A 17,475-nucleotide genomic window follows, 5' to 3' on the forward strand; every position below is an offset into this window, starting at 1 on the left:
TTATTTTTTTCCTCCTCTCTTTTCTATAAAGAGGAGGGGGGGGAGACAGAAGTGTTTCACCAACTTCTGTTGACTGTTCCTTTTTTCTCCTGATTGAAATGTGTTGTTAAACAAGATCCCACATAATCTCAGCAGAGGGTTTCTCTCGCTCGCTCCCTCTCCTTCTGGGAAGTCGCGATCAGTGCCATCGGCGCTTGATTATTTGCAAACTCCCTTCGCTTTTTTTTTTTTTTTTGCCTTTTTTTTTTTCCTCCTCTCCGTCTCCGTCTCTCCCTCTCCCTCCGTCTCTCTCTCTCTCTCCCTTTCTGTCGCCCCCAGTGCAACTTTTGCAGGGAGCCCCGGCGCACGCAGCCATGCCGCGCTGAGCGCGGGGGCACGGCGCCAGCCCCCCTCCCTCCCTCCCTCTCTCCCTCCCTCCCTCCTTCCCTCCTCCCTCCCCAGCGCCGCCGTCCCGAGCCGGGGGGGCCCCGCCGCCCGCCGCCCCTGCCCGGCCCCGCGCCTCGCCCCGGCCCCGGCCCGGCCCGGCCCGGCCCGGCGCGGCGCCGCCGCCCCCCGCCCGCTCGCCCGCCCGCCCCGGCCGCGTCGGAGGGCCGGCAGCGGGGCTGGATGTGCCCGGCTCCCCCCGCGCTGAGGCGGGCAGCGATGCAGAAGGCAGGCGGCAGCTTCGCCTCCGCCGAGAGACACCCGCTCAAGATGGCAGATGTGTGCTGAGTTTGGGGGGCTGCGATCTCGCGTCGTTCGTGGCGGCGTTGCCATGAATAACAGGCGTCCTTGCACCGATGGCCCCCATGTACGAAGGTAAGGCTGCCCCCCGCCCGCCCCGGCCCCGGCCCCGGCGCCGCGCAGCCCGCGCCGCTCGCCCCGGCCGCGGGGCGCCCGCCGCTGCCCGCCGCCCCGGGGGGCCTCCCCGCCCGCGGCCGCGGCCGCCGGCGCCCCCCGGCCGCCCGCCGCCGCCCGCCGCCGCCGGGGGGGACGTGCCGCTGCCGCGCGCCGCTCCGCGCGCTGCTCCGCCGGCGCGGCCCGGCCTCGGGGGTGCTCGGGCCCCCGGTGTGCGGGGGGATATGGGGGGTGAGGTCCGTGTCGGTGCCGAGCAGAACAATGAGGTGGACGGAGCTGGTGTGCGTGCGTGCGTGCGCGCCGCGGGGTAGTTTTAATTCCCGGCGCTGATCACCCTGTGCCTTTTCGCGTATTTTCCGAGAGTTATCCCTTTCTGGGGTTTTGCCGGTCGGCTGCACGTATTTTCCGCGGCGAGGAAATACTGTGTGTGCAGAGGCATCGGCGCCGGGGAGGGGGACAGGGGCTGCGGGCACCAGCCTGTCAGCTCCTTCAGTTTCTCGTTGAACCGAGCCCTGCGTTGCAGTGAAAAGCCAAAGTACCCTAACTTAGTTTTTTCGGGTTGAAAATAGAGGGGGATGGATGCGGGCGTATCTCGGGTGACTGGTAAAAAATAAATAAATCTGGCTTAATTTAAATCACCTAGCGATGTATTTATTCCCTTCCGCCACCCCTTCTGGTTTGGAATTGATTATAGAGCATTACATAAACTAGAGGGAAATCCATCCAGCTTTATTTTATTTTGCCCAGAAATGTTTTTGCTCCGATCGATTTATAGCGGTGGGAGATTTTAATGTCTGGGAGAGGAAAGGAATAGGGGAAGCAATACTTTTATGTGCATGGCGAGGCTGATAAAACTTATCTGCGGAGAAAATCTAGCAGAGGCTGAAGTGCGCTAAATGAACGCGCTTTCCAGATGGTATAAAGTTACCGATCCGGCTGGGCTATTGCTGGGGAGCCGCGGCGGCGGCGAGGATGCCGACTTTGCACCCCGAAAGAAACAAAGGGGATTGTTTTTCGGTGGCGCGGGGAGGCCGGAGCCCGTCCCTCCCCCGCCGCCCGCGGGGGCGCCGCGCGGTGCGGGGCGGCCGCGCCGCCGGAGGGCGCGGAGGGGCCGCGGCGGCGGCGGGGCCCTGCGCGGCGGCGGCGGCGGGGGCCGCGGGGTGCGGGTCGGGGCCGGCGGCGGCGGCGCCCTCTGCCGGCCGCGCCGCCGCGCAGCGCCCCGCGCCCGCCGCGGCCCCTCCGCACCTGCGCGGCCTCCGCGGCGGCCGGGCCCCGCGGCGCAGCCCGCCGGGCGGGCGCGGGGCGGCGCGGCGCGGCCGAGGCGCGCTAGGCCGGCCCTGCCTCGCAGCGCCTGCTGCTATTCCTGGCCTGAGCCCTGGCGCAGCTGATCGCCTTGGATCATGGCAGCGGTCTGCCCAAGTTGGTGCTCGGCCGGACTGCGTCCACCGCGGAGGTCCGCGCCCGCGGCGGGGTCGTGGCTCCGCTCCTGGCTGTGGAGGGTAGGGCCTTTCGCTCGCTGCCCCACTCCCCCAGGGAGGCAATAACGACCAGGGCCTGCAGCCAGAGCCGGTGCCTCCTCGCCAACCCGGCTGCGCTGCCCTTGCCGCACTGCCCTCCGCGCCTGGGCGACTGGAGAGGGGGCCCCCACCCCGGCTTGAGGCCACCCCAGTGTGGGAGCCCTCCTGGAGGTGAGGGGAAGCCGGACGAGACGGTGATGCCACGCGGAAGCGTCGGCTGGAAGTTTGGCATCCGAACTTCAGCTGTGCCCTTGCTTTTGCTCGACTGGGAGGAGACAGTAGAGCACAAAAATCCCCCCAAAAGCAACCTGTAAGAATAAACTCCGTAGAACCCAGGCAGAAAAGGCAGCAGGCCCCATGGCCAAACTGCAGCATGTGTCGAGCCTTAAAGTGAGTGCATGTCCCAAATCCCCAGAGCTGATAAACAGCGTTTGGATGGTTTTATCAGTCTTTGGTTGCAATAGGTCTGTCAGTTAGGTTGCTTCCGGAAAGCCTAGAGAGAGGTGGAGGGCAGCTTAATGAATGTTATTCACCTCCTAGTTGCCATGAGGGGTCCTTAGTATTCCCTGAAATACCACGGTGCGTTGAGAAAAAACTTCCTGCACGCGGGAGGCGATTCCGCCTTAGGAGGAGACCAGGACTGTGATCCTCCCGTATGGACGTAGTATGGCGTGTATAATGAGATGGGGCCGTAGACCTACCCCGGAGCATCAGGTACATTTAGGCCGCCAAGGAGGGCGCAAGAGCTGACGTGTTGGATTAGTGCTGCGACGGGCAGTAACTTCTGTACTCTCAGCGTTGCACCAGCACTGCATGAGGCCGAGTGATCTCTTACGGCGCACGCACATACACGGACCCACCATCACCACGATGGAGGCAAGGGTTCGTGAAACCGTGTTTCTCCCAGCCGTACCGATTTCAGAACATCATCTCTTTTGCAGAAAATATGCCCTGGGAGGAAATGTGACACCTTGGAGGCCTTATAAAATGATTCCAGTAGAAGTTTAAGTGAGTGATAACGTAGAGCACATGCACAAAGTCGCGCACAATTCTGAATATTTAGGTGGGTGCAGTATGTGCAAGACCTAGGCAGCTGGCTCAAATACCGGTTCTGGGGAGTAGAGTGGGGCCTCACCTGTTATTAACAGGCAAGGCATGATAAATAAATAAATATCTAGTGTGAAATCCTCACCCCTCCTTCCCCTGTGTATACGGAGAATTTTACCATTAATTTTAAAGAATTTAGAATTTTCACTGTCAATATTCTCCTCTACCAGTTTTTCTCATTCCTTTTTCCTAAGTGTTTCAGAGCTGAATGGTAAAATGAAGGACATAAAAACTACCAAGTAAAATAAAACAGAAATAACACCACTGTGCAATATTTGACCTGGATTTTAGTTTCAGTTGTGAGCCAAAAAAGGAAATGCGTTGGGCTCCAAAGCAGGCCTCATCAGGTGTAATTCTGCATGGTCTCTGCTCAAGAGGTCAGCCAAACTAACCCCGGCTGCCACCCTAAGCGCCGAACACGTAGCTCCTCCGGGGGCGGCCGTATTGGCTTCGGGGGCAGCCAAGTCCGTGAGACAGGTGAGGATCTGGTTCTTTGGGCTCTCCTCTAAGCAACGTTGCCCTTGCTGTGCGAAATCATCGTCTGTGCGGTTGCGTGAAATTTCCTGCTGCGCAGAGGACGCACCCATGGCAAGTGGACCGGTTGAGACCCACTGAAGGCCTATTTTAAGAGGGCTTACCAGTAGTCTTTGCCGGTGCGTGAACTGTGGGTAGCCTTCTGCATTAGGTGAACGTCTCCAGTGGTTTCCTGGGCGGCCCATAGCTGGCATCCTTCAGATTCGGGCGTTCAAGAGGTGTTTATATGCTTCAGCCTTTATTTTCTCAACGCCGATTACCTCTGTTTTGGTTTTGTTCCCCTGTGCTTTGCTTATTTCTTATTCCTGACAACTTTGTTGCAACTCGCAGTGTATTTTTAGCAACAGCGTCAGTAGTTTTATATGTGGGTGGCTTATGGAATTAATATCTGTAATATTTGTAAATTGTACCTCGCCACCGGTGCCACTGCTGGAGCTGTGTGCGGGCAGCGAGCTGCTGGTGGGCCGGTCCTGCTCCCAGCGGGTGCACGGGGCTGGGGGACCCAAAACCCTGACCCCGGGCATCTCACGGAGCAGGTGCCGGTCTACGCCGGGGTGCCCTCACGGGGCTTCTGCAACAGGCAGACCCTAGCCGCTTTTGAGCAGATCGTCAAATCCGTTAAAGCACAGAAAACTTTCTCATCAGGGAGGCGGCACTGCTGACACCGAGTAAAGGTCTTTGCCCCGAAGTTTGTGCACTGAGATGATAACTGGAAGGCACTTCCTGTTTATGAAGTAATAACCATAACTGAAGCTAAATCAATGCTGGGACCAAAAGTGTAAGTTTTTATTAGCTCAGGATATGGCTATAGCCAAGATAACAGGAAGCCCCCTCCAGTTATAATTATTGTTCTTATCATGCTGCAATGTCTAGCGATTAAATGTTTTTAGATGTACTGGGCGAAAAATGCTGTTTTATTTTCAGGAGCGGAAACAGCACTACCAAGCCCAGGGGCTGGGGCAAGCAGGAAAAAAACATGCTTGGGTGGAGAGAGGGAATCACAGTTACCACCCGCAGTATCGAGCCCGTGGACTCAGCCCAGCACATGCTTCCACATGGCTGTAACAGGTGTAGAAAACCCTGCCAGCTCCAGCCGGACACCTCAGCTGGTCTGCAGAGAGCAAAGCCCTTGCCTCAGCACTTGTGGGGTTGGGACCACATGTGCAAAACCTTAGCTGGCTGGCAGGAGAAGGCCTTAGGGTTTGAGAGGGTCGTCTTCATTCTCTGTGCCTCAGTTTCCCCATTTACCCAGTGGTTGCTGTCTACTGCTCTCTTTCACGTGGTGCTTCGAGCCCCCCGGCTAAGCAGACTGCGTAAGAGCTAGCAATGCAGCCTGGCTGGTGCAGGTATTCTCCAGGCCGAGGACAGCCCACCACCCTCCTCAATGTCTGTCACAGTTTTGAACTCCTGTCACCCCTGGAAGTGAGGCCATTTACTCAGAGGCGAGGAGTAGACTTAGATGGCCAACTGAGTAAGCCTGAGTTTTGGCCACCTCACAGCGCTAGCATGTAAAAGCACACAGATATCCATTCTGGAGGAATGCTCTGGGAAGCCAAATCATGGAAGGAATTGGTGAGGTGGGAGTGGAGGTAAATTCCTGTCCACATTTGCGTGCCTTGCAGAGTGGGTCCCCGAGGATGGTGTCACCGCCATCCTGTCAGCTGCCTTGGGGGCTGGAGTCAAGAGGCAATTTCGGCCTCATTCTGCTCAGGTGGGCTGAGACTTCAGTACGTGGCAGATTAGGCCATTTTGCCTGGGCGCGAGTGCTGAGGCTGCTGGGGTAGCGTGCGCTTTTGGGTGAGACCCACCGATAAGGGAGTTTACAGTGTCCCCATCCCTGCGTCCGTACAAGAGGGACACTGGGTGTTTTGGAAGTTCCACCCTTTCCCTCTCTGATCCCAATTTAGGAAGGTATTTTAAGGTCTGTGCCTAAATTTAAGCTCACAGGCAGTCCCGCTGACTTCATTAAAATTGTTTATGTCTTCAAAGCTGGGCACATGATTAAGTACCTTTCTGACTCCTGGCTTCTATAGCTTCATCAGTCCATTTATACAAATAAGGCTATTTCCTCACTCTTACTAGGAAATCTCTGCCCTCTGAGTGTGAAATATTATTTATATGGCTTTTTCCTAGTGTAGGAAGGTTAACTAGTGGATGAAAAGAAGCAAAAATTAAATGCTATTAGGAAAAAAGTCTTTCTCTTCACCTATTTACATACCCTAATACGGACCTAGGTGCTTAACATGAGGCCTCCTCTTTTGAGACTCTTGCCCCCAGCTAGCAGTACGGAGTTCAGCTTTTGTTTCTGAAATGAACCCAGGTGATGATTTCACTCCAGACTGGGCATTTAACAATTTGTCTATTTGTACTGTGGGGAAAGTAGGGCATACTATTACCTCCACCTGTTTACAGCAAAGGGAGTACGTCTGAGTCTTCTTTCCTTTGGGCAGACCATGCAGCGAGATCCTTCTTCTGGAAGGCACAAGTGCATGTATTTTGGGGCCACTCTTGAATTTGGGCAGCTTTCCAAGTTGGGTAATTTCTACACTGGAAATTATTCTTCTAAGACTTCCTGGGATAAGTGAACAGAGAAGGCCGAGCCTTCCTAGGACATTGCTACATCACAAAATACCTTGGACAGTCAAAAGTCAGAGCTAAAAGAATTAAAAAGCCATGCCATTTGTGTTTGTTTATTTAATGGAAATAATAATAATCTGTGTAATACCATTTGTTTATATAGTGCTGTATACGTTCAAAGTACTGTATAAAGAGTGGCCGTCTAATCCCACTGCATTTCAGGCCACTGACAGAAAGCCAGAGAATGGGGCCTTTTGCTTATTCATGGCGGGGGTACAAAATGGCCCGCAGGAGAGCAGCGCGCTCAGATGAAAGCCCCGCACGCTGCTCCCTGGCTGGATTCTGATTTCACTGAAGCATGGTGGAGGTCAGCAGTGGCCCCAGTGGAAGCCGGGGAGCTGCACGGGGGGATGCTTCGTGTCTGTGCATTTAGCATTAGCATGTCTTGCCTGCGTTCAGAATAGAGGGAGAGTTTTATGCTGGGTGGAGGATGGTATAATTCGCTTCCCTGTTTTTCTTCAGCAGTTCCCACTGAATGGGACATGTGCTTGGACAAGCTGAAGCTCGTTCTTCAGTTGTGCCTCATTCTCTGTCCTGCTCACCTTCCAGTGCCTGTACTGACGACTGTCTCTGGAAGGATGAAGTGAGAAGAATCACTTAAGGTTCCTACACTGAAAGGTGGGAAAGGTCATCCTGCAAGGCAGTATATTTGTCAGAGATACTTGGGAAACTCAGAAGGACAGCAGTGTTCCTTGTTCATTATAACCTTTAAACTTTAGAGGCATTAACAAGGCCGGGAACAACAATCTTCCACTGAGGTAACCTGCAGGCTAATGTCTCCTTCAGTTCTAAAGGCTGCAAGGTTTATCTCACTCAGTGGGCTATGCTGAAAGGTCAAAGACAAACTTACTTCTCACCGGAATTGTTGAAATCGTAGAAAATGGGCCTAGGAAATATTTTGAAGTTCTTCCCGTGGCTTCAAAGCAGAGTGCGTTATACCAAACACGTGCTTGTCCAGCATGTTCCCTAACATGCTTCTGCAACGTATCACCCATGGATGGAGGTTCCACAGCCTGCCCAGGCTGTCATCACTATGCTTCGCTATCTTGTCGTTAAAAACATTTTTTTTAATCCCGTGTCTTGTCTTCTACAGCTCTGACAATTCTTCCTTTCCTCTGCTTTCCCTTCAGCTAATTCACATCTGTCTGAGTGACAGTGCTGGAGCACAGTACTTTGGCTGAGGTCTTACGCAGCCAAGTAGAGCAGAAGTATTGCTCCATGTGTCTTGCAGACAGTGCTCCTGTTTGGTTTGCCTTTTCCACCACCACATTGTTCATCTGTGATGAGCTTGTGATGTGCTGTAGCTCCCAGGTCCTATCCTGAGGTCTGACGCCTGATGAGCCCTTTTCTATCCTGTGTATGGAGAGCTAGTCTTCCCTATCTAAGCATGTGATTTTGTATTTGTCCTGTTCACATTTCATCCTACTTCTTTTGATTTGTCAGGATCATTTTGAATTTTAATCTAATTTCACTGACTTTGCAGTCCCTTCCTTCTTTGTGTCACCTGCCAATTTAAAATGTATGGTCTGTTTCTTCACTAAGATCAGCTTTGTTTTCCACTCTGAACTTCCAAATTTTCAAGCACAGAAAAAGAGAAATTGTTTCATGAAAAACAGGAACAGCACCTTTCCCCCAAAACAGAAAAGAAATTGAAAAAAAACCCACACAACACTTGGCATTTTTCTCATACCTCCTATTTTTTACTTTCCTTTGGTGTTTTATAAGTATTACTAGTAACAGTTATATTTATTATAGTAGCACCAGGGCCAATGAAAAGCAGGCCCTTATTGTACTAAGCGCGTCAGTGACATGAAGTGGCAAACAGTTCCCACCCTGAAGAATTTGCATTTTGTGGAGACACAGACACAGGAGAATGGATAATACAAACCGGATGGGCTCTGTGGAGAGAGGAAATTGCAATGTATAGGTTTTTTAAACCTTTTTTGACAGGGGTTAGTTTGGGGAGGGAAGGGATGAGTTGAACAGAGAGAAGAAGTGAGAAACATGTCAGGAACAAGAAAAGGATGAGAGAGACAGATGTGGAAGAAAGATGAGGGCAAGTGCCTGGGACAGGAGACAGGGAGATGATTCCCAAAAGTAGAGGGTCTGAGGCCGGCACAGGCAAGACCAGCAAGGAGAGAAAGTTCAGCGAATTGCTGAAGACTCCTGCTTAGACTGTTTTTGCAGCTGCCCTTGTTGGCTTCTGTCTTTACCTGTTTTTTCCCTGCAGTTGTGTCTAACATCTTAGGAAGGGAAGGCAGACGAGGATGCAGAGTACCACCTAGACTCGAACACTTACAGGCAGGAAAAAGAGTTTGCCTAGGGATTCCAGCTGGAGCCGAGACTGGAGGCAAAAATGATGCTACAGTGTTCCCATAAGGTCTCTGATCATGCTCTCTGTGCTCAGGAAATTCTGATCTGACAGGCTTTAACTGAAATATCAGTACTTCCCATTGATCTGAGAGTCTTGTGGTTTCCTCCCTCACTGCCATCGCCCTTTCCACGATGAAGGCAGCTACGCTGGAAGAATTTGATCTGCCAGCCTCACTCCTCCTCCCCAGCAGACCCGGCGTGCTGCATTTTCCTGCATGCCTAGGATGCATTTAAGGGCACGTGTGGCTGCTGCACTCTCTGTGTCTGCCCCACTCTCAGGATCAGTCCAGAGGACTGGAGCAGGTACGAATGCAGAGCTGGCAGCAGCAACTATGCTCACACGTGGGCTTCGCACGTGCATGGTGCTGTACGCGGACGTGCATGGCCCAAAGGCTGGGTGGCTGCTGATCATGCGGGGCTCTGTTACGATCCTCTCTCTGATAGCTGGTCAGCTGTGTCAATGTGTTTGGCAGCAAGTCTGTAAAATTAGCTTTTTTTTCTTGGGCGAGGAGACCAAGAAAATCTCTTTTTTGCTTATAGTTTGGGGTTAGGGTGTTTATTTGCTACTGGATGTGATCCAGTGGGTTCAGTGTGTGTCTGTTTATTTTTAGTTGAAGCCATGACTTTCTTTCTAGTAAAGTTCATAAAGGCACACAGAGTGGCAGTTAGCCAACAAGCTCCCTAACTATTAGCTGCGTCGGTGGGAAGGGGTGTTACGCTAACATTTTTGGAGGGAATTTTAGAGCAGACGATGGAGTGGGTTGATGGAGACTTGGACTCTCCCAGCAAGACTTAGAAAATATCCAGCCCCAGAAAGCTTGCAGAACATTTTGGAGAAAGTTCAGTTTTTCAGGAAGCTCCTATGGTTTCCACAGATTATTTTTCCTTGTAGGCAAAATTTTAAAGTATTTTTTAAAGTATTTTTTAATTTTAAAACATGGTTTACATTCTGCCTTTGTCTGCAGCAGGACTGACGCCATCAATGTATTTATTTTTTCCGTTTGACACTTGTTGTTCCTGGATTGTCTCCTGCTCTGCAGCTGCCTGTAGGTGGATTTTGCTTTCTCCCATCACCACGGACCTGCCTTCCTGCTCAGGGCATCCATAAACCTCTCGTCATGACATCATATGTGTTTCCGTAGCAACAGATTATGATAACAGAACAGAGGATAATATCAAACAGGAGGAGGAAGAGATAAATTATGGGGTTTGTATGCGTGTGTCTGAGGGCTTGATTATATTCCTGCATCTATTCCAAGGATGTTGTCTGCCTAGTTTCTTCTCTGTTCATCTTACATGCCTTTTAAAGGTTAGGCAAAAGCTAAAAAAAAATCTAGTGGTCAGAACAAAACGGGCACACATTTTGATCATCTCTGTGTAAACCTAGTAGACCGAGATTTATTTTTTATCTCAGTGGTAGCTCTCCTGTGTCTCCTGAGAGTAATCTAGTCTGGAAAAAACTTGGAAGCACAATAATCCCCTGGTGCAGCTTCGCTTTTCTTTTAATTATGTATTATTCGTATCCAGTAACCGCTGAGATCCCAAGTTAAACATCTCCATGCTGCAAGCTTTCTGAAAGGTGGACCACCATGGCATGGCATTGGCCCAGGCAATTTGCTGTCTGTATCTGAGGAAGGACGCAACAGGTGACCACATCAGCCATGTCTGGGAGGGGGAGAACAGGAAGAAAGGACGAATGTTACGATCTCTGTGTTGTTTGTGGGAGAAAGGTTATCTGTTTGCTTAGAGCACGAGGTGAAGAACATCTAGCTAAATGCTTAGGGTTTTATTTTGTTTTCGTGGGCAGCATCTAGTGTCGACGAATTCCAGACAGTTGGGCAAGGAGTTTCTATTTTCAGCAGGCCTCTGTTTTGCCTCTAAATACAGCTAATCTCTAGCCATTGTTGTTACTTTCCTATTTAGATTATTGTTTCTCAAAGTTGGGAAAAAATTCTGAAAAAACTCTTTAGATATCCTCCTGACTCTTGGTGTGTGAAATGTTTAGTCTTCTTCACATGGCAAAGTTTCTGAGGAGGTAAGTCACCATTACTAGCCTATTAAAACATCCAGCCTGGGGTCTGGCTTAACACGGTGAATCCCATGTGATGCTCTTGAGCATCCTAACAGTGACATAAAGTTTTGATCCCACACTTGGGCACTCCAGTGCCACAATGAGAAATGAAGGGTGCAGGTTAAGGCACAGCTGCCTCTGCTTTACTGCCGTCAGTGTTGCTGTCTCTCGGCTAAACAGCATCGCTCTGAAATAGAAAGAATTTTCTTTTTCAGACATCCCACAAGCCTATTAAAAGGATCATTTAGTTAGCTACCAGTGGAAAAATATTAGTAATATGTAACAGATCAGTCAGCTTTTGCAATGCAGTGGATTAGGGGAATACACAATCTGGCTGTGTCTGCTAGGGCAATGAGGTGCCTTGCTGCAGGGCATGCCCTGGGTCAGCAGCAGAGCGGTTTGGGGGTTAGATGATTCCCAGCCTTAACCTCACAATATGTAAGTGTACAGTAGCTTTCTGGCTTTGGGTGGGGTGCCAGCCTCTTGTAGACTTTGTGGCCACGTTGAATGAAGAGTTTTTGGTCCAACTCAGTGCAGCAAAGGTGGAGAGAGTGGCAAGTAGCAGGAATTGTACAGGTGTCTCAAACTCTGTGTAGTCAGGGGTTAAAGATATTCAGAACATACGTGAGCACAGAACATCTCAATAGGAATTAATAGTTAGGTCACCTTCATGGGAGCTTATTGGAAGCCGGTACAGACCACAGAGGATTGGTTTAGTGCACTTCCCATGTGCAACTTCACTTAATAACAGGCTGCAGCACTTCACACTAGCCCCGGTTTGTGAGCAGGCTGACAGCGTTGTCCTGCACACAGTGCACTTCCGCAGGCGAGTCCCAGGGTGATTGGGGCAATGGAAATTGGAAGAAGGTCCTTTGCAGGGGGAGGAGAGATCACAAAGATCACAACCTTTTCTCTGAACCCAAGTGAGGAAAAAAAGGCCAGCTATTAGCTACAACCAGTTTGTGGGCAACCTGCAGAAAGCCAAGACCTAAAAACTACCCCAAGGCATATGCCTGCAAGACAAGTGGGGATCACATCTAGCCATGAGTGCAATTGTAAATTCCTTCATCTCTTCTAGCACTTTCACTGGCTTCACCAGAAGCTTGTCTTTCCCTCAAACTCCCCCTCTGCATTGTCTCAACATCAGAGCATATATGTGTTTAGCAAGTGGGGGTAAGAAACATCTTGCAAACCCCATTTAAAATAGTTGCATCACCTGACAAGGACATGTGAAACCTGGACAGGCATGTATTTCATTGACAGTGATAATACTTTTCTTGCAGTGTCATTTTCTCATTGATTACCAATGAAAGTGCAGCTTCCAAATGCCTGTGCTGTATGAAAGCACGTGTGAGCTGGAAGGGGCAGTAGATGCTGTTACAGAGCTGTGCGTGTGAATATGCAGGTGGGAGAATGTACATATGTATGTTAAGCTCTTTCCATTTTTGCAGGCATGTGTGGTAGCATGTACGTATGTTTGAATGTGGCTGCATCACTTCTGTCTGCAGAAGGCAATGTGGGCCTGATTCGCCTTAGAGGTGTTACACCATTCTCTCAGTAAATTGCATTTATACCCAGGCTCTTTTTCACTGCCAGAAATGAGGAAGGGAGATTTATTATAATTATAAATTAGGCCTTCTGTGTGTTCGTGAGCTGTCTCAGCCTGTATAGGAGGAAATATAAACAAGGTGAATGCAGGGTGTTGATGTGGAGAGATGCTGTGACAGCGTATGTGTTGGCAGGAGGGCTGTCTGCAGTTTCTGTGTAAGAGGTTGTGTAGCCTGCGTGAGTGTGGTAGGCTGTAAATCACAGTATGTTCAGGAGGGGACACTGCCACTCTGCATGTAAAAGGCAGGGAGAGATTTTGAAGTAATGTCACTCTCTCAGGCTGAACAAAAGGGTTGCTAGAAATCCAAACTTTAAAAAAATGTCATCCAAGACATTTAGACTGAGAGTGATCCATAATGGACATCTACCTGACCCAGAACAGCTGCAGGCCTGGCATGTTTTACACCCTGCACTACTGCAGGGTTTTGGTGGCTTTGCTGGACCATTTCTCAAGTATCTCCGCAGCTCTGCTAATATGTCTGAGATCTCTCTGTCCTGCTGTATCCTCAGCTTCTTCAGTCTTACCTGGTCCTGTGATGTACCTGGTGTCTGTATGCAAAGGTAGTATCTCTTAGGGAATCTGTATCTATTTAGATGTGTTTACCATGTCACTCACAAAGTATCTACTGTAGGTGAGACCACCTCAGTAAAGTAGCTGTATCTTTCTCAGCATCCCTGCAGGTAGGCATCTGAGCCCTGGTTTTGTTCTTAGTCAACTGTGAACTCAGGCTATGGACTGTGGAGTTCCTCTCTTTTAGGGTTGTGATTGGCCTTTTAACCAGTCTGGTTTAAAAGTTCTTTTGTGTTCCTCCAAAATCATCACCGTTTCCCAGAGGAACACTTGACTCATTATCAATCCCCGCATTTCCTCTCAGCCAGGAAGGATTGAAGGGGTTTCAGGAAGAGGATGCTTTACAAGGAGACGTCTGCTTTCTCTTGCCGTGCCCTGTCACAAACAGACACCGAGTCTCTTGCCAAAAAGTCCCTGCCTGTGAAAATACCGTGAGAGGGAAGAAGGAGACAAAATGTCAGTGAATGGTGAGGTAGGACAGGGTCTTGGGGGGGGAGTGCCTAATACTTCTGATACCAGCAGCACTAAAACACGTTTGTGACTGTACTGGGGGTAAGCTGGAAAACATGCTTATGTTATTTGGCATCACTGGAACAAGTTGCAGGTTGTAGATTCTCATTTGGCTTTAATTATTTCTCCACAGCAGTCATCAACAAATGGAAAGTTTCCTCAAATGTGTTGCAGCTGCGGTTGGTACTTCTGTCTGTCTCTCTGTCTGTCACTGTAGGATTTGCAGCGACTTGGGCTTTTACTCCCCTTTTGTGTTTTGTGATATTTCTTCATCACCCCCAGCCCTTTCCTCTTCCCCTCTCCCACCTCCACCCTAGCACAGCTCTCATGTTCAGTCACGCTTGGTTGGAGATTACCAGCCCACCTGAGGTTTTTGTGGCCAAGGACATAGAGAGCCAAGTGTTGAGAACATGCTGACTTTCTGTGGGAACTGAACACTGAATTTCAGCAGTCCCAACCTGTGGGCTGATGGCGTGAGGGGGTGCGTGTCCCCCTGTGGCTCTAGGCGGGAGCCTTGCAGGCCCGCGGGTGTGTGGGGGTGTATGAGCACAGGCATATTTGCGTGGGTAAAACACTCCATGGTTACCATGAGACATTTACTAAAAAGGCAGATATTGGGAGTTATTCGGCTAAACCAGGCAAAGGAAACGGGAGCTTCTCCTGGTAGTCGCAGCCCTCCCGTTTGGTCTGCTGAGGATGCACGTGGGGCTCACCCCTGCTTGGGACGTTTGCGTGGATTGACTGTATGTGAGCCAACATGTGGCACAGTCGTAAGGTTTTTGGGTGTAGGTGGCAACCTGGCAGCATGTGTGAGGGCTGTGAAATGCAACCCTGTGTCAAGGACCAGGCTATGCTTAAGCCCCATGTAAGTTCTAATTTGAAGGCTTAAATGGACCTTGAGTGTCTGCCACCGTGCGTTGGCTGTCTGTGCTGGGTTGAATTTCACCATTCGCGAGCCGCGACGGCCTGTAACAAGGGGAAGCTGAGTGGCAGTGGTGGAGGCAGCTAGATGTCCGCAAGGCAGGCCCTGGCAGGCAGGTTGTCTTCTGCCTCCACAGAAGGGCCAGGAAACTCCTGCAGAACTTCTTGGTCCCAGCAGAAGCATTTGATTTGGTCAGTTTTGAATGGTAAATGTGATTAATTGTGGCCAGCAGTTTTGACCTCCGTGGGTTTCACTGGCTGCCCAAAGAGGTCGTTGCAGTAACAGGCCCCTACCGCCTTCAACCCAGCTGGTCTAAATATATCTGCACACATATGTTCGTTCCTATAGCTAACTTCCTGATCAGACACTCTCTGTCTCCCCATCCCAATCACTTCTCTCTGCTGGCGATGGGCACAGCTTGTGACTGGTAGCAAATAACAACCCCCAGGGAAGAGGCCAGCCTTCTAGAGGTCACTTGGCCATTGCAGTCAGCCTCAGTCGGGGGAGCCCTCTGCTTCCCTGTCGTGCCCGGCGCCCTCTTCTCCCCCGCCTTGCTCTTTGCACAGTGATCCTTTTTCTTGTGGCACAAGTGCGGCCACCACTCCTGACCCTGGCGGTGGAGCCAGGGCCAGGGCGAGCTCCTTGGGGGAGATGCCACCAGGCTCAGTATGTTGCTGGGGTGGGGCAGCTGCTCGGCTCACAGGGAGTCTCCACAGGCTGAGGCTCACAGTATGTCACGTGTGCTATGACTGTGATCCTTGTTTATTTATTTGTGATAATTGTTGTCGCATTCATTTAGGGTCACCTAGGCATCGGATGCTTTCATTTATCTCTGAAGCCTATCACTGCCTAAAACACAGCTGGGGGCTTAGGAAAGCCACAGAAGATGCTAGACTGTGCCTGGGCTTGGAAGGGGGAGCTTAGCGAGGTCCAGATTTTGGATAGCCTGTGAATATGTCCCAAAACTGCGGCAGTGTGCCTGCTGTGTTGCTGGGAAGTGCACATGTGCCTATGTGCCCGTACAGACCACTGTCTGCCCATGTCCCAGGGGCCTGGGAGCATCCTATAGCATCCTGCCTCCCTTTTTACCCCTGACAGGTCCGTGTGACTGTCCAGTGCACTGGAGGAAGGATCACTGGTGTTTGTCAACCTTTACAAGAAAACAGATGGTTTCTAAACCAAAGCTAAGAGTATAGCACATACTGGAGGCTAGAAAGTAACTGTTAAATACTGAGTCTCATTTGCATAAATGTGTTTGGTTCCATTCCTAAGGGCATTTTGCCTTCCCCTGCTTATACCTTAGTTTCAGAAACATGTAAATTTAGTTTGGATTTGTTTCTTCAGAACACCACAAAATGTGGCTGGGGAGGGAAGTTAAGTTATATTTGGCACAGAGGGGATAAAGAGGATTCGGGGTGCTCCAAAATCTAGGAATGTGGATGTTTGTCACTTTTGTGCTATCAAAAGCAAGCACTGAGAAGACTGGATACACCAGGAGAGCAGGAATGACATTTGCAGCCACTTAACTTCTAGGTCTGCTGTTCAGATCAGACCTCTCAGCTTTCTTCTGGCCCAACACCTGAGACCCCACTCACTGGGTCATGTTTCAGGGGTGAACCTACGTGTAGGGTCATCTGGTGGATAAGTGTCCTGTCATGTGATGGGGGACAGGCTGTGTGGCAAGGTTGCTGCAGGACTGGGAGGTGATGCTGGTCAGCTAGGCTCCTTTGAGAACAGAAACCTGCGAGACGCCCTTGCAGCTCAGAAGATGCTGCCCCTTTTGCAGCCGGGTCCGCAGAGCAAAGAATAGGAACTTCGATTCTGCGCTGCGGAGGTGTGAGGTCCAGACCTAGCTGAGAGCTCACGATGGGGGGCTGAGGAGGTCAGCAGCGAAGGCACATCAAAGGCCTTACCTGTAACGAATCTCTTGTTCACATTTATGGCTGTTTACCAGACCTCTAAATCATTACAAACAGCAGCGAACCAGTTCAGAGAGCCTGGAGGACTGGGATGGGGCTGGACTATCATGCTGCAGCTCCCTCCAGGAAGCAGTAGGAAAACGCTGGCAGGGATGTGTGGTGGGAACTCTGCACTGCCAGAGCACATGCTATGTGTGCTTGGTGGGAAGATGTCTCTATATCTGGAGCTGCCAATTAGGTATCTTTCACCTGCACTGGCTCGCTTGGAGGAAAAAAGCAAAGAAGAGTTGGAGGCTTCTCCATATAGACTGGCTGTCGGGTGATTCCCCCCACCCTGACCCCCCTGTTACTGTCTGCAAGGATGTGGGAGAAGGGAGAGTTTTGTGTCGTCTTCTGCCTTTCAGCCAGAAGGAATCCAGTGTGGTTGCAATTGTCGTGGCTGCCATGCTCCCTTGCCATGCTGATGGGTTTCATGACACCACTTTTAGCACCTGAGGATGGGTGTGAAAAGACAGGAGGAGGAGGAGGTGGAGGTGGTGGAGGTGGTGGTGGTGGTGGTGGTGGTGGTGGTGGTGGTGGTGGTGTGAGTTAATACAAGACCCGGTAGGAAGCAACAGCAGGCAGTATTATTTCAGCAGTTTGAGCCAAAACTTTCTCTGTCTGTCTGTCTGTCTGTCTCTCTGTCTCATTAAATTACAGCTAATGCAAGTAGCATTGTGAAGGAGGAATTTGGGAACTGTTGTTCATCATCCAATCACTTGTAACGAATGTGCTGTTCAGTGCCATACCCCATAGCCTAGCTACGAAGTAATTCACTTGGTATTCGCAGGCATGACATGCATGCCATAAGAATTCCACTGTTAGCATTA

The 17,475-nt window shown here is 50.7% G+C and overlaps 1 protein-coding gene across 2 annotated transcripts in view; it reads left to right on the plus strand.

The window, feature by feature from the left end:
• The first annotated feature begins 238 nt into the window (after nt 1-238).
• HIPK2 (homeodomain interacting protein kinase 2) overlaps nt 239-17,475 on the plus strand; it is a 147,703-nt gene continuing 130,466 nt past the window's right edge. Inside the window, exon 1 of one of the 2 annotated variants that reach the window (XM_064514002.1) lies at nt 239-798. Coding sequence is in view for 1 of the 2 variants with exons in the window: in XM_064513999.1 (XP_064370069.1) it covers nt 780-798 (19 nt within the window). In the remaining variant the exon portion in view is untranslated. The remainder of the gene's footprint in view (nt 799-17,475) is intronic. The other variant, XM_064513999.1, reaches the window with a different exon arrangement.

The sequence above is a fragment of the Dromaius novaehollandiae genome, chromosome 1 (genome assembly GCF_036370855.1).
Source record: "Dromaius novaehollandiae isolate bDroNov1 chromosome 1, bDroNov1.hap1, whole genome shotgun sequence".
Classification (NCBI taxonomy): Eukaryota; Metazoa; Chordata; class Aves; order Casuariiformes; family Dromaiidae; genus Dromaius; species Dromaius novaehollandiae.